This window comes from Schistocerca piceifrons, chromosome 7 (genome assembly GCF_021461385.2).
Source record: "Schistocerca piceifrons isolate TAMUIC-IGC-003096 chromosome 7, iqSchPice1.1, whole genome shotgun sequence".
Classification (NCBI taxonomy): Eukaryota; Metazoa; Arthropoda; class Insecta; order Orthoptera; family Acrididae; genus Schistocerca; species Schistocerca piceifrons.
The window spans coordinates 319,847,033-319,861,685 of NC_060144.1; the positions used below are offsets into that span (position 1 = coordinate 319,847,033).

Sequence of the window (14,653 nt, forward strand, 5' to 3'; positions counted from 1 at the left end):
TTTGCTCCACACCTGGTGCCGCCCTCAAAGACACAGAAGCCAAGAACCTCAATGTGCCAACTGCACCATACAACAACTTTCGGACTCGCCTGGGGCTTTTTATGTAAGCATTGTGGATTTTCTTCAGACCAATACTGGAAATTATTAAAATAACCAGTCATGAAAGGATTTGATTCTTAAACCACCTGCTGTTAATATGAAAAAAATTCAAATAGTCCAGTAAGCAGCCAAGTGTGACAGATGTCATGTTTGCGCACGTTGCTGTGTTGAATGTCTGCGACTGTGTTGTTCCAGGTTCTCCCATGTTCAAACACTTCTTCTCCAGCCTAGTGACTGCTGATTCAAAACACTACCAGTACCCCTCCATTGCCTCACCCACCTGAGAGTACCGTTTTTCTCTGGACAGCCAAATGGTTATGTTTTCTGGTCCGTTGCAATGACCACTGAGCTTCCATAAAAGGACCAGTTCAGGTAGACACTTTCACAGCTGCAATATCTGTCTGTATATCTGTGCAGCATTCAAAGCGTATTTCATCAGGGCAGCCAACTGCAATTTATGAATACAATATGTACCACCCTGTTGACGATAGCCTTACAGGTCTACTTCAGTGTTTCTTCTTCAGTGCTCTGTAATGCATACCAGTGGGCTGTTCAAATGCTGTACTTTATTTTTAACAGCGTGTGTATTGTGATAAAGAATAGATAATTCTGGAAAAGTTTCTGTAATGTTTTTCCTTACGATTTTGTTCTCTCCCTGATGGAAATGTCGTGTGGCTAGGGCCTCCCGTCGGGTAGACCGTTCGCCTGGTGCAGGTCTTTCGATTTGACGCCACTTCGGCGACCTGCGCGTCGATGGGGATGAAATGATGATGATTAGGACAACACAACACCCAGTCCCTGAGCGGAGAAAATCTCCGACCCAGCCGGGAATCGAACCCGGGCCCTTAGGATTGACAGTCTGTCACGCTGACCACTCAGCTATCAGGGCGGACCTCTCCCTGATAACTCGTGTGTCGTGTGTATACATTATATACTGTGTGTGTGTGTGTGTGTGTGTGTGTGTGTGTGTGTGTGTGTGTGTGTGTGTGCACTCTGGTTTGGTACATTCTATCTTCCATATACACATTGAAGAAATCTATACAGAGGTTGAGATACTTTTAAGGGATGGGAGCATGCTGTCATATTTATCCTAAAAAAAAAAGGCCTAGTACTTCAACCTAAGACAACATTACTTCCACAAAATTCATATGTATGAAGATTTTGTCAGCAACTTTTACTAACAATTGGACAAGTGATTCAACGACATTTACCCAAACTGCGGTCAATGAAAATTCCTGGAACAACATGCATAGTCCAGTTTATTACCCTCCTTATAGCTACTGTCTTATTTGATTGAAGTGAAGTCCTGAATCTAAAGGGTCATGTCATTAATATGAATGAATAGGAATTGAAACACTTGGGAAAAATGATGTTCTGCAAACAAACTTTTCTTTTTCATCTGAGTCAATACAAGCATACAATAAAATTGTGCTGATACCAATGACAAGGCCAAGTAAAGTATATTAAAAGACAATGTAACAGTCACAATGAAGTCTGGAAGGAAGCAAGTACTGTGTCATAGGAGATGAAATTCTTGTAAACTGAGCTTCTGATACACAAACTACAGAGCAAACATCCTTATTTATGTTCTTTCCCTGCAATAATAAGTATGGAAATAACTGAGAAATCTTAATGAAAGTCAAAACGTGTGCTTACTGTTCTTTTGAAGATTAATGGACATGTTTTCAATAAACACAGCTCTGAAGAGATTTACTTTTTACTTTAATTACTGATATGAACCAAATTAAAATATACAATTTCATACTTAGATCACTGTACTTTCACTTGTTAAAAATTGTTTCCAGTCTTTGTAGGATATTACAATAAGAAATTGCTATTTGAGAGAGCATACCCACGTCACTTTATTTTAAAGCTAATGTACAGATGAACTGCAGTATCTTGTACAATGAAAATTAAGATAAGAAATGAAATATTTTATAGTAAATTGTCTGTTAGAGTTTGTGGCTATAATGTCCTTATTTTTTCAGACACTCTGAAAGGTCATCCTGGAAACTCTAAACTGTTGACCAACTCTCGCACACGGACTGCAAGTCCGTCATGGTCTGGAGCTGACTGGTCCATAAGAACTGCATTAAGTCTTGTTATATAGCCGTCAACAGTAGCAACTGTGGGCAGCTCATTAGTTCCTGCAGACAAATTACTAGTTGAATTACAAACACAGCTGGAATTGCATGAAATGGATTCCTGGCCAATGTTTACTCTAATGCAATAAATGGGATGTGATCAAAAAGTAATGGGAATTTTTGTTTTTCCTAAAGTACCTTTATTTATTTAACATCATCAACTTTGTCCCTTTCAAAGAAATTCCTCTCAGATACAAAAATGTCTTGCAAGTGCTTTTTCCAATCTTGGAAGCACTCTGGAACTCATTTTTTGTTATGGTGTTCAGATCCTTCAGCGATTCTGTTTTTAATCTCATCAATGGAAGCAAAACAACATCCTTTCATGGTTCTCTTCAGCCCTGGGAATAGAGCGAGTCACATGTTCCACGTCTGGTGAATACGATGGCTGAGGCAACGTCTTTGTTTTGTTTTTTGGCAAAAAAATCATGAACAAGCATTGAGGTGCATGTGGGAACATTATCGTGATGCAATTTTGGGAGCATTTTTGTGATGCAGTTTCCATGAGTGATTTTGCCACTATTCGGGTCGTTTCCTTGGGACTGCTTCAGGCAAATGGCACGTAACTTCCAGGTGGTATTCTTAATGACTGTACAACCAGGCAAGACCTCACGATGCACTATTCCTCTATAAACAAACAAAACAATGAGAGGAACCTTCAAGTGTGATTGAACTTGTTGAATTTTTTTGTCTTGGCTCTGCAAGCAGTTTCCATTGGGATGATTGGGCGTTAGTTTTGATGTCATACCTGCATCATCTGTTATAATCTTATTTAGCAGTTCTGGATTGTTGTCGACTTCATTCAGCAATTCCTGACCAATGTCTACATGACAACAATTTTGGAACAGACTTTGCTGCTCCATGTTTCATGCCCAAAACATTTGAAAAAACTGCTTGGCATGAGCCAAAGGATAGGCTGACATCATCAGCAACCTCTCTGATGGTGATATGGCAATTTTCCAGATCCATTTTCTTGACTCCTTCCACACTGTTGCCAGTAATTGCTGTGCTAGAGCATCATTGTGTTCAATGTCTTCCTGACCTTCCTTGAAACATTTATATCACCGGTAAACTCTTGTCTTACTCATAGTGGATTTGCCAAAAGTCAAAGGTAACATTTCAAATGTGGTGCTGCACTTTTTTCCCTTTTTCAAGGAAAATTTAGTGAAAATTCTTTGATCAATCTTCTTCATTATTAAATATTTGCTAAGCATTCGGGGAAAAAAATTAAAAATTGGATTTATACAGCCCTTAAAATTAAAAAATTCTGGTTACTTTTTGATCACACCTCATATCTCAAAATCACTAGTTAATGAAAATTCATAAAAAAAAACTAGAAATAAAAACTTTCGCTTCACACGCAAAGTGAAACATGGAGATTTTAACGTAATGGACTGAGAAGTAATAATTGAAGTATGTGATACACAAGTTTAGGGTATCAACTGATCCAATTTTAATTATGTACATAAATAATCAATCTTGCACCTCTATTTTTTCACTAATGTTTATTACCGTTTATTACAATAACTATAAGCATAAGTGATGCCATTATTACTCAATTATTAAAAGGTACATTCATTTGGTATGTAAACTTTGTCACATTTAATTATTTTTGTAATTACAAATAAAAGTAGGAACCCTATGTGAATCTGTACAATATACAGTTATATCACCAATGTTAGTAATGGAACTGAAAAACTACTAAAGGTTTAATTAAAACCCGATTAATTCTGATTGCCAGGAAATGCAAATGTTATAAAAGTGAAACTAAAATTATGCATATTTCTTATTTTTTAGCAGAAAATCTGTATTTACGTTTTACAAAGGATGCCATGGTGTGTGTCAATATCAATATAATTATTTTTTGTATTTGTAATTAAAATTGTATTATCATCAATAATTACAATGCCTTTAATTGTTAGAATGTTCCCTATACACCGGCAGCTGTATCCACCAATGCAGTTTTGGGCAGTTCACATTGGGTAGTCAGGAATGTTGTAAGTTCACTTTTGGAGTAGCACAAAATCATGTTTGTTGGCTGTCTTGATTTTTGTGGAGCAACATCAAAGATGATTTCAAAAGTGAATAAGATCATAAATTTTGCATACATGTTGTTATGACCACTCAAATACAGATCCCACAACTCATATTGTTGCAAGCACACTGATAATCACTATCGCCAACAGCTGGATTTATTAGATAAGTTAAATTTTTAAAAATTTCTTCATTCTTCTACCAAAATTATCTCATTTTTGTCACATTTCATACTTTCGTAGGAGCAAAATGCAATGCAAAAGTCAATTTTTATTTGAATTTATGAAGGGGAGTGTTACAAGCTGGAGCATCAATTACCAAGTAAGCAATTTCTGATCAGGCTTCAGACCATTCAAAGCTCTACAGCTTGCCAATAAACTCTTTGTGTTGTATGTTTGACTTCCCGGGGTTTCCTTTTGCCAAAATTAATAATGAGATATGTAAATGATGGTCCACAGGTGTGGAACTACCATTCTAAAACAAAAATAGGTATCTACACTGAAATTCAAAGTTAAATAGCATGAGATGTGATGCGACGTTATCAGCTTCTTGACACAAATCGTAATTTTCAAATGGAAAGATGGTCATATGACACTTCACATAAATACGAATTACATGAGAAAAACAACTGAGCCTTTATGCACTCTTGACTTATGACATGATTTTTCCTTCATAAAGCTGATGGCATCAACACAAGCCAAACAGATTGAGATCATGCAGATATGAGCAGAGTGAAGCACATGTGTAATCGCAAACCATTTCAGTCAGCACCTCCAGGAAAACTACTCATACCCACAGTGCTCTGTCACAGAAAAAGCTGGATGATCTGAAATGGTTACCAATTAAGCAACATCAACTGTTGATCAGGCATCTTTCAGTACACATCATGAAGCACAGTAGTCGCTGCATCTTGCAGGATACTGATGATAGCCGTATGCAGTGCATTTACTCGTTACATTATTTGCATCCCATCCAGGACTTTTCATATGCAAACCACTGCAATGTGTAATGGCAGCGTCTGCTGTAGTGTTGGATTCCGCCATGAGGCTGCTACTGGTCCATTGTCTCCTGGACAGGACTGATTGCCAGGAGATCCAACCAAAGCATTGATGGTCCAAAGATTGAACTGAGGCTCCCCTATAGCCTGATTCATAAATGTTGGAGGGTCATGCAGTTGGGGCATGGACAGAGATTGCAGTGTTGCCTGTTCGAAGTTACAGTTTGTGACATTACAGCCTTTATCACTGCGATTTTTAACATGTAAAAGTTTTTTTTTTTTGTATTCGCGTCAGTATGTGCGAACTTTTAACATATACCAATGAATGTTGTAACCAGATATCTTTGCCGCGCTCCTGAAAAGCGCAGAATATCACGATAGCTATAAACTGTTATACGCTGCTATCGATCAGTAAAAAAACGATGCACCTATGTTTCAAAATAACAATTGCCAATTTCTTACTTCTGCAGGGAGCCGCGCCGCTCTCTAGCTGTTCTGTGAATGTGTTGCGAGTCGGACGCAAAAGTGTTGTGCTCCATACTGATATAATCATTTTATTGTAAATTTAAGAGTTTAAGTGATTAAAAATATATGTAGCCACAAACAAGCGAGAATGTATATCGTGAAAATTCGCTCCACCGCCACAATGGGTGGCCATGTTAATGTAAGTTTCCGTATCATAATATAATACTTGAAGCCTTGAAGTTTATTTAATTTCAAAGAAAATCTCTCAACCTTATTTTCATTAATTATATTTGTGATAATCTTTCCTGTTTAAAAGATTTATGCAGCTTATGATCCAGCGTGTGTTCTGTCGGAACAGGAGGCTGTCGTGACGACATCATTATAGTATTTATTCCAAGTTCTTTTAGTTCCGTTTATATGTTCATACAAATCCAATTAGTTGGTCCCTTAGGTTTCTTTCATGTAACTTCTGTCTGTTTTCTCCGCGCGATCTTCCTCCAAAAAAAAAAAAATTTATGTTCATTTTTTAGTAATTTTCGATATCGCGAATGAGAAAAGACAGCCGCCTCCTGCTCCGAACGGAACACCACGACTTTTCTAACGTCGGAGAGTACCGCACGAATTTTCCACTAAAAGGTAATAGAATTTCTTAAAGCTGGATCAATTACACATGTTGCTGCTGTTCTCCGACAAATCCGGTGTGATTAATAGTAATTTATTCTGTCACGACAAAAAGAACCAATTTCATTTTTACCAAAGCAACAAAGCTTTCAATTAAATTACTAAAAATCATACCAGAAGTTGCAGTACACACATAGAAGGGCTTTGTGCTTGAAGATAGCTTGTATCCTACAAATAATGACACGTAGAATTTGTCACTTACCACCATCATCAGACATGACAACTTGGAACAAATGGAATAAAAATTCACTAAATAACTCATTACAACATCGTTTAATGCTCACACTGGTTACAACATTCATAGCAGAATGCTCAGAACAATACCAAATTGGCAGTCAGAGAATGCGTGACATAGGAGCATACACTTGATTGCCGTTGTGCAAGTCTCCAACTGAAGCCATAGAGCCACTGAATGTCAGCCAACATTAGTTGCTGCCAGCCAGATGCAGATCTAGGGTATGTAACCATACACCTCTACCGCCTCACACCAGGGTGACCATCAGCCAGCCACCCCTACTGGTAAACCCAGCTGTATAACCTGAACCACAGCTGAGCCAACACTGCTGGCTGCCGAAGGATGCCAAAGTTGCAAGGTCCACTCGCCACCATGCTGAGCTAAATGTAACAACAGCTGGCTGCATCACCAATATGCTTCAAGAGCACACCGCCTCCTAACATGGGCACAAACGACCAGTACACTTGGTTGGAAAGCAAATAACAGCTTCACCAAATGGTGAGCTGTTTCTGACTCACCCTGAACCACTGACCTCCACCAAAGGATGCTCACACCTGTTATAAGTGGTGTCAGAGACAAGATAGGTTAGGTGATACAGTCACCATCGATGCAGTTGAGAGTAAGTAGCACTACGTATATTCTTTAACTGCTTGTGGGTATCTTGCATCTTGCTTCCTTGGTTTGTGTCCATGTCCCTTCTATTGATGTGTCTTGATTATGTCAAGAATAGATGTGTTCGTGGTTTCTGGGAAGGTCCCAAGGAACAAATCGATGACTCAATTATGTGCTCACAGTGTAGCCCACCAGGTGATGCGGTTCTTATGTTCTGGTTCACATTATGTAGTACATTAGAAATGCTGACAAACAAGTCATTATACCAGGCAATGTGAGGACAGTTTGTGGCTCAGAAGTGGTAGGCCATGGGAATCAGGGAGACTTAGAAATATGTAAATAGTAGATGAATGAGGGTATAATTTATTGTAAACAATGCTGTCACATGAGTTATGAAATTTAAGAGTCCTCCAGTGATCTACACTAGCAGGTATGTACTTTAATGTCCACAGAGTACCTGTGTTGTGTGTGGAGCTTTTCTCTTCCTTTCTGTTTCTGTGTTGTACTCCTTCTGCTTGTATCTCTGACCCTATTCTCTAGTGACGTAGTTTTAAGCTGTGGTACAAAGCTGACAGAATACCAAATAGGCTACTGTTGCAACAGTGTATTTTGGTTCAGGTTTTCTTTTTTTTCCTCCCCTCATGCTTTACTGACTTAAAATAGTGTGGCAAGGCACTGAGATATCATGGATGTGAGATTCGTCTCTGGCCATGATGTCACTGTTATACCACTCCTGGTATCTCGAAGTCGTGACAGCGAGATAGCAGATAATTTACCTAAGATAACTGTCGGAATCAGTATAAGACATAACTGGAGTCACAATGAGAGAACATATCAGATTTCTGAGAAATTGACAAGGGTAAAATATTATAGAGTAATGGGACTTGAATTAAGAGGGTACAAGTTGCAGCTGGTAGAGTACATGTGGTTAAATAAATATGTCTGTAGTATCACAGAGCATAAAAAGTATGATTCACTGATAAGTCAGAAGCATCACAGAGCTTACTGAGTATGATACACTGAATGGCTCTTGGGGACGAGAGGATAACTTTTAAAATCTAAGATTCAAGTGATAGTTCTCCACATGTAATGATCAGAAATGCAACTGCAGTGACTTTACCAAAGATTCTTTCTTTGTAAATAATTTTTGTTAAGTTCATTTAGTCAAACTTCTGTGCTTGTTTCATGATGTAGTGAAAAGATGTAATAAGCTATTAGGATAATGTGTAACATGGGAAATTGTGTAACTATGTTGATGAAGATGACTGATATGTTGTTGAAGCTAGGTATAGATTTATGTATAATTCATGGAAAAGAGCATAATTCTATAATGTTGGACATATCAAGCAGGAGTATGTGGCAGGATGCCTCCTGGGATCTCCAATCCCACCTCTATGAGGTGGTTTGACCTTACTACCAAACGGACAGATCAACATCATATAGACTGTACATCTGTTATGGACCCCTCAGCGAAACAGCCTGAAGAGTTGTCACATAAAGCAGTGAATGATTACGTAAGTAATATGGTGTGGACAAAAGCCAAAGTGTAATAACATGTATCAACTATCCCGGTATTCGCAGGACTAGTGCTGGTTTTCTGAGCAAGCCACTGACTGGAACTATAAAAACTGTGGGAAGTTTCTAAATGTGTCTGAGTATCTGTTTCAGTTAGCCTCACATTGAATCAGGAATTCAGTGGACCAAATTTTTGCAAGAGGAGGAACTATCTTGGCTTTTAAAGACAAATTGGGGGGATGGAATGCTGAACAATTACTAAGTATGGCTTGGTTAAAATTAACAACAAATGCTATGGCATACATAATGTGCCAAGAGAAATTGCGAAATGCTCAGTGTTTTCAGAACCTGCGGGAAGGATTAGTAGAATGGTATAAGAGGAAAAATATTGCTATGTACTACAGTGAGCAGCTTAATAGTATCTACAGTGAGCAGCTTAATAGTATAGCAGAAAGGCAGGGAGAGTCTGTAGAAAGCTTTGTTGATCAGATAAGAAAATTAAAAATTAACACTTATGAGTTGAAGGGTGCCAACAATGTCATTCTGCAGGAAGCATAACAGAGAGTGCTGCATATGTTCTTGCTGGGTTTGCCAACCAAAATTTTCCGCTACGCACAAGTAGAATTCCCAGGATCTTTAAATGAAGTTGTAGCAACTGCAATAGAATTAGTGAAAATAAATGCAGTGACCAAAACAAGGAACAACAAGATGGTCTTTAAGCCATAAATCATGCTATGAATGTGGTCGACCTGTTCACATTCGGTAAAACTGTCTAAAATCTTAGTTGGGAGATGCAAGAGAGCTGAACAGTCACAATGGGAATATTTGTGCAGGTTTTCACAAGCACAGGGAAGTTTGTTGCAGGCTAGAGCTTGCACCCCATGCTTAAACATGAAAAGGAATGATGGGGCCACTGTGCAGTGTTCCCAGTTTGTGAGCACAGGATACCTGTGTGCTGAATCAGTGGCAGACTTTTGTTTGACCAGCTATGTAGGAGGTAGCATGTGTAGATTTTTACTGGATATGGGGCCACAGGTATTTGTAGAATGTCAGGGTGTACGTGGTATGAAGAATTTGAACCCACCTCCTTGTAGACTAGGCAGCATATGTGAGAGTAGTATTCATTTACTCGCTTCAGCATAAATCAAGTTTCGAGTGGGAGGGAAAGACTTTCAGCTTAGATGGAAGTAGTACCTCGGATTGGCAATAGCTAAGATGTCATATTTGCACTGTATTTTCTGATAATTCCAAAGTCAACCTGGAACAGTGCGCATAGAGCTGGATGGGACATGGTTCTGTTTACGCTTCACTGCTGGAAAAACCGAAATGCTGCATGGCATGCCACAGATGTAGCAGGAACTATATAGACTGTATGTATGGTCCATTGGACTCTACTTTTAGGACAAAATACTGAAAGGTATAGGAAAGCTGGCGTGGGTAAAAATAGGAGTAGATTTGCCAGCTGAAACCTTGGCAGAAATTGTGGAACTGAAAAAGGCATGGTGCTTTGTACACTATAGTTTGTCATAAGTGCAAGAAGTTGGCAGATGCCTGGTAATGCCCATCAACATAGATAACTTTGGGTCAGTGAAAGTGGAGTTAACAGGAGGTGCACTGACAGCCAACCTGGAAATGTTGGAGGAAGAAGAATTAGAGATTTTAATATAAGGTATTCTAAGCTGCAACAGTCTGCCGATTCAGCAACACTGGGGAGAAATGTTTCACATTTGCAAGAAACTGATACAAAGGTAATGGTAAAGTTGGGAGTGGAATACGAGAAATTTTTCAACCCTCCCAGACCATTCCAGCTATGCCAAAAACAGAGCACTGGGAATGTACTGCCAGTGTACAGAAAACCGTACTGTGTTTCACGTAACTTCCAACTGGTGATGGAGAAATTTATAAGCCAACAATTCCATGACGGATTAATTGAAGAGGGTACCACCTGTTGGAGTGCTGGTATTTACTGTAGCAAAGAAGAACTCTAACAGCAGTAGGGCCTACACTTTCTGTTGGGACTATCAACATTTGAATCAGCTTACAGACGAGATGCATACCCAAAGCCAAAAATCACATACATTTGGATAACCTGGGGCAATGCTTTTATTTTACAACAATGGACTTGCGAAGTGGATACCTTCATTGGCAGTAGCATCGGAGGACAAGCCTAAGACTGCATCTAGTCATTACCAGTACCACAAAATGACGTTTGGATTGAAGAATGCACCGTTGACATTACAATGCCTATTGGACAGGGTATTACAAGGCCTAAACCCAAAACAGTGTAAGGTGTATCTAGATGATATTACAGTATTTTCTAAAGACATTCAAGAACACATGGTATATTTATGGGACATCTTTAGTCAATTCTGAGTGGCACAGCTGACACTTTGGAAAACTGTCATTTCATATTGAAGAAAGTTCACTATTTGGACCATATTATTGGTCAGGATGGCATGCAAGCAGACCCTTGGCTCATACAAACCATGCGTGAATATTCTGCTCCTACAATGCAAAAACATCTTCAGTCCTTTTTAGGTTTGGCTAATTATTACAGAAAGTTTGCACCAAAGTTTGCAGAAGTAGTGAGGCATCTCAGACATCTGTTAAAGAAAGGAATCAAGTTTTAGTGGTCTCTGGCTTACGAGCAAGACTCTGTGGGTGTAAAGGAACTGTTGAACTCTGGTCCTTGGTCCTTGCCTCATTTTCCCAGATTATCAAAAACAATTCATACTATCTTGTGGTACCAGCACCAAGCCTTAGGATGTGTGTTAAGCCAGACAATAGAAGGGCAGAGCGCACATTAGTCCATGCTTCTAGACAACTGAATAAGGCAAAAAAGAATCATTCAACTACAAAGAAAGAGACACTCAGCCTGATTTGTTGCATCACACATTTCCATTGCAACCTACATGATAGACATTTCAAAGTCATAACAGATCCTGCAGCATTGAAATGACTCATGGTTCTTCAAGACCCAGTGAGTTGCTTCACCTGATGGGCTTTGTGGCGCAGTGAGTTTGATTTTGCCGTAGTACACCACCCCAGGTAAACACACAGCAATGCATGGTAAAGTCACAAGGTACATACAATGGAACATGTTGGTTTTTCTGCAGTGGACTGGCGGAGGGCTCAGGCTGTTGACCAAGTTTGTCAGCAGTTTGTGATGCAACCCCAGTTCTCTGCTGATGATGGAGTACCATACAAACAAAGTAGGTTTGTACCAGAAAGTTTATGCGACAAAGTGTTCAGACAGGTCCACAACTCTTAGCTTAGCAGGGCATGGAGGTCGTCAAACTGCTGAGCAAAGTATTGTGGAAAATTATTGATGGAAAACAAGCAAGCGGGACATGGAGCAATATGCAAAAAACAGCACACACAGTGTGAAGAGGGCTATGCTCAGTCATCAGCAAATTACATTATAGGGATTGCCAGACGCCAAAAGGCCTTTCCAGATGATTGGTTTGGATATTCTGACTTTTATGGATTCAGAAGTTGCTGACAAGTGCACTACACTTACAAGAGAGGAAAGAAAAGGTGCACAGAACCACAAGGAAAATGTTAAATTATTATGTGAATATAACACTCTACTACCATATGTGGTAGCAGCCTATTGCTCAAAAGTGCATCAAAGTACAGGAACATCACCATATGAGGTTTTTTATAGTCAGAAGATGCCCTCCCCTATCAAACAGTCCAAATTGCCATCTAGGGAAGATGTATCAGCTATACGTAACCTTTCTAGAGATTGAGGGGCATATGGTGCCAGGTTAAAAAAGTAAATACAAAAGCCCTAGAGCAGTAGGGCGGTCTGCTAAAAACAGGGGTTTTATCAGGTAACTGAAATGACCTCTTGCGTCAACATATAGATACATCTCCCAATTTTTACCATTGTGGTGCACATGGGACATACCTGCTCTTCTAAGGGTGTCCTGGAAGCCCTGACTTAGTTACTGTTTGCTTCCTCCACAGGGGGAGAGAATTGGGGGGAGAAGACAGTTAAGACACGGTGGACTAAACGAACTACTCATACAGTTACTCCAACGGCATGCCCAAGGTTGTGGGCTGGCCCGTTACAGTATGTGCAGTGATGATACTAGAAAATTTGCGTGTTTAATTTGATCTGGTAGGAAACATTGGTGATACCGTATTTACTCGAATCTAAGCCGCACTTTTTTTCCAGTTTTTGTAATCCAAAAAACCACCTGCGGCTTAGAATCGAGTGCAACGCAAGCGGAAGTTCTGAAAAATGGTGGGTGCTGCCACAACTTACTTCTGCCGTTGAATATATGTAGCGCTACACAGGAATGCTTTGTAGGCACAAAGATAAATACTAGCACCACATCCTCTGCGTCAGTAAAAAAAAAAAGGGGCGGAAGACGAGCTTTTTTTCTCTGCCCCGAGTTTCGACCCCTGCATTTTCATACATTATCCAACGAAGTAAATACAAATTCCGTATTGTTCATCTTCGAATGTAGCAGCATTTCAATGTACTACGAAAATCTGACTGGCAAGACTTGTTTGGGATGTTTGTCAATATGGCCAACTCTACGTTCTGCATTTCTTCCTATCTGTGAGAAGAGATGGTTGTTAATAGGAACTTTTATAAATTGTGAATCACATGCAGTATTCTCGTCACCATAAGAATAATACGAATATAAACCTTTTGCCATGTATTGTTTCATGTTTGCTGCTATCTCATTTAAATCCTATCTGCCTAATAAACTACGAAACTAGAGTGAGACAACAGCAAACGCGGAAGAATATACATACCATGTCATGTTTATATTCGTATTATTCTTATGCTTAAGAGTGATACAGTTAGAAATGAAGCACGGCAATTGACTAGATTTTTAAATCTAAGATGACTCTAATTTCTGTGTAGAATGTAATGTACTAAAGAGGCGCCTGCAAATATTTTCAAACGGAGAAAAAATTTCGCTAAACTCTCGTTCAGAGCATCTATCATACGCAGTCTATTATTTGGTTCTTGTTGATCATTATCAAAGAAAGCAGCAGTGTAAGTAACAACAAATAGCAGTTTCTTGCCATTGTTTCGCTAATGAGACGATTCCTCTCTCTCTTTTTTTAAAAAAGCGGCGGTAGCGCGCACAAAAGCAAACCATGCCACGTGCGGCGACAGGCCGTAAACACGCACTATCAGAATGCGACAAACAATGCATGACACAGTACAGTAATGCATTTTCAGCTTAGAGTGACGTAAACACCCATAACAAAGAAAACTGCGCTTATCAGATCAAAGAAAAATAAGCAATCAATTCAAACCAAACTAAGCACGTGGAAAAGGAAGGGTACCCGTATAAATACGGACGGAGTGCCTGACGCATATCAATGGCTACCTGGTAAAGCTTAACTGCTAAGCTTATGACTCGAACCAAACTACTGTAGCTGTATCGTCATTCATTCGACCGAAATTGTCTCTCATATTACAATGGACCAACTTTGTTTCGATTTGGAGATGCGGACTATAACTTTTCTCTCCCCTTGAATTTCGAGTCTCAAATTTCAGGTGCGGCTTAGATTCGGGAAATTTTTTTTCCTCGATTTCGAGTCTCACTTTTCATGTGCGGCTTAGATTGAGTAAATACGGTATGTAGTGCAATATGTCAATTATTTTCCTAAGTGTGTACAATGACACACTAATAAAGGTTGTGATAGTGAGTCCAGGCATTACTCTCAGCTCCCGAACTGCTGCTGTGTCACGTCAAACAAGTCACAGTATACCCTATAAGGCTAGTACATATAGTGTCAGAGCCATGAGAGCTCAACCTGCTCTGTGTGGAGAAACGTGTGTAAGAGTGTCCTTGGAATGTGATCACAGGTACAAACGAATATTTCCAAAGGGAAAATCTG

At 39.4% G+C, this 14,653-nt stretch overlaps 1 protein-coding gene across 1 annotated transcript in view; it reads right to left on the reverse strand.

Moving 5' to 3' along the window:
- Positions 1–1,471: 1,471 nt before the first annotated feature.
- Positions 1,472–14,653, reverse strand: part of LOC124805334 (high mobility group protein 20A) — a 95,344-nt gene continuing 82,162 nt past the window's right edge. The window contains exon 7 of the mRNA XM_047265854.1: positions 1,472–2,246. Coding sequence (XP_047121810.1) covers positions 2,101–2,246 — 146 coding nt within the window. The 3' untranslated portion in view covers positions 1,472–2,100. The remainder of the gene's footprint in view (positions 2,247–14,653) is intronic.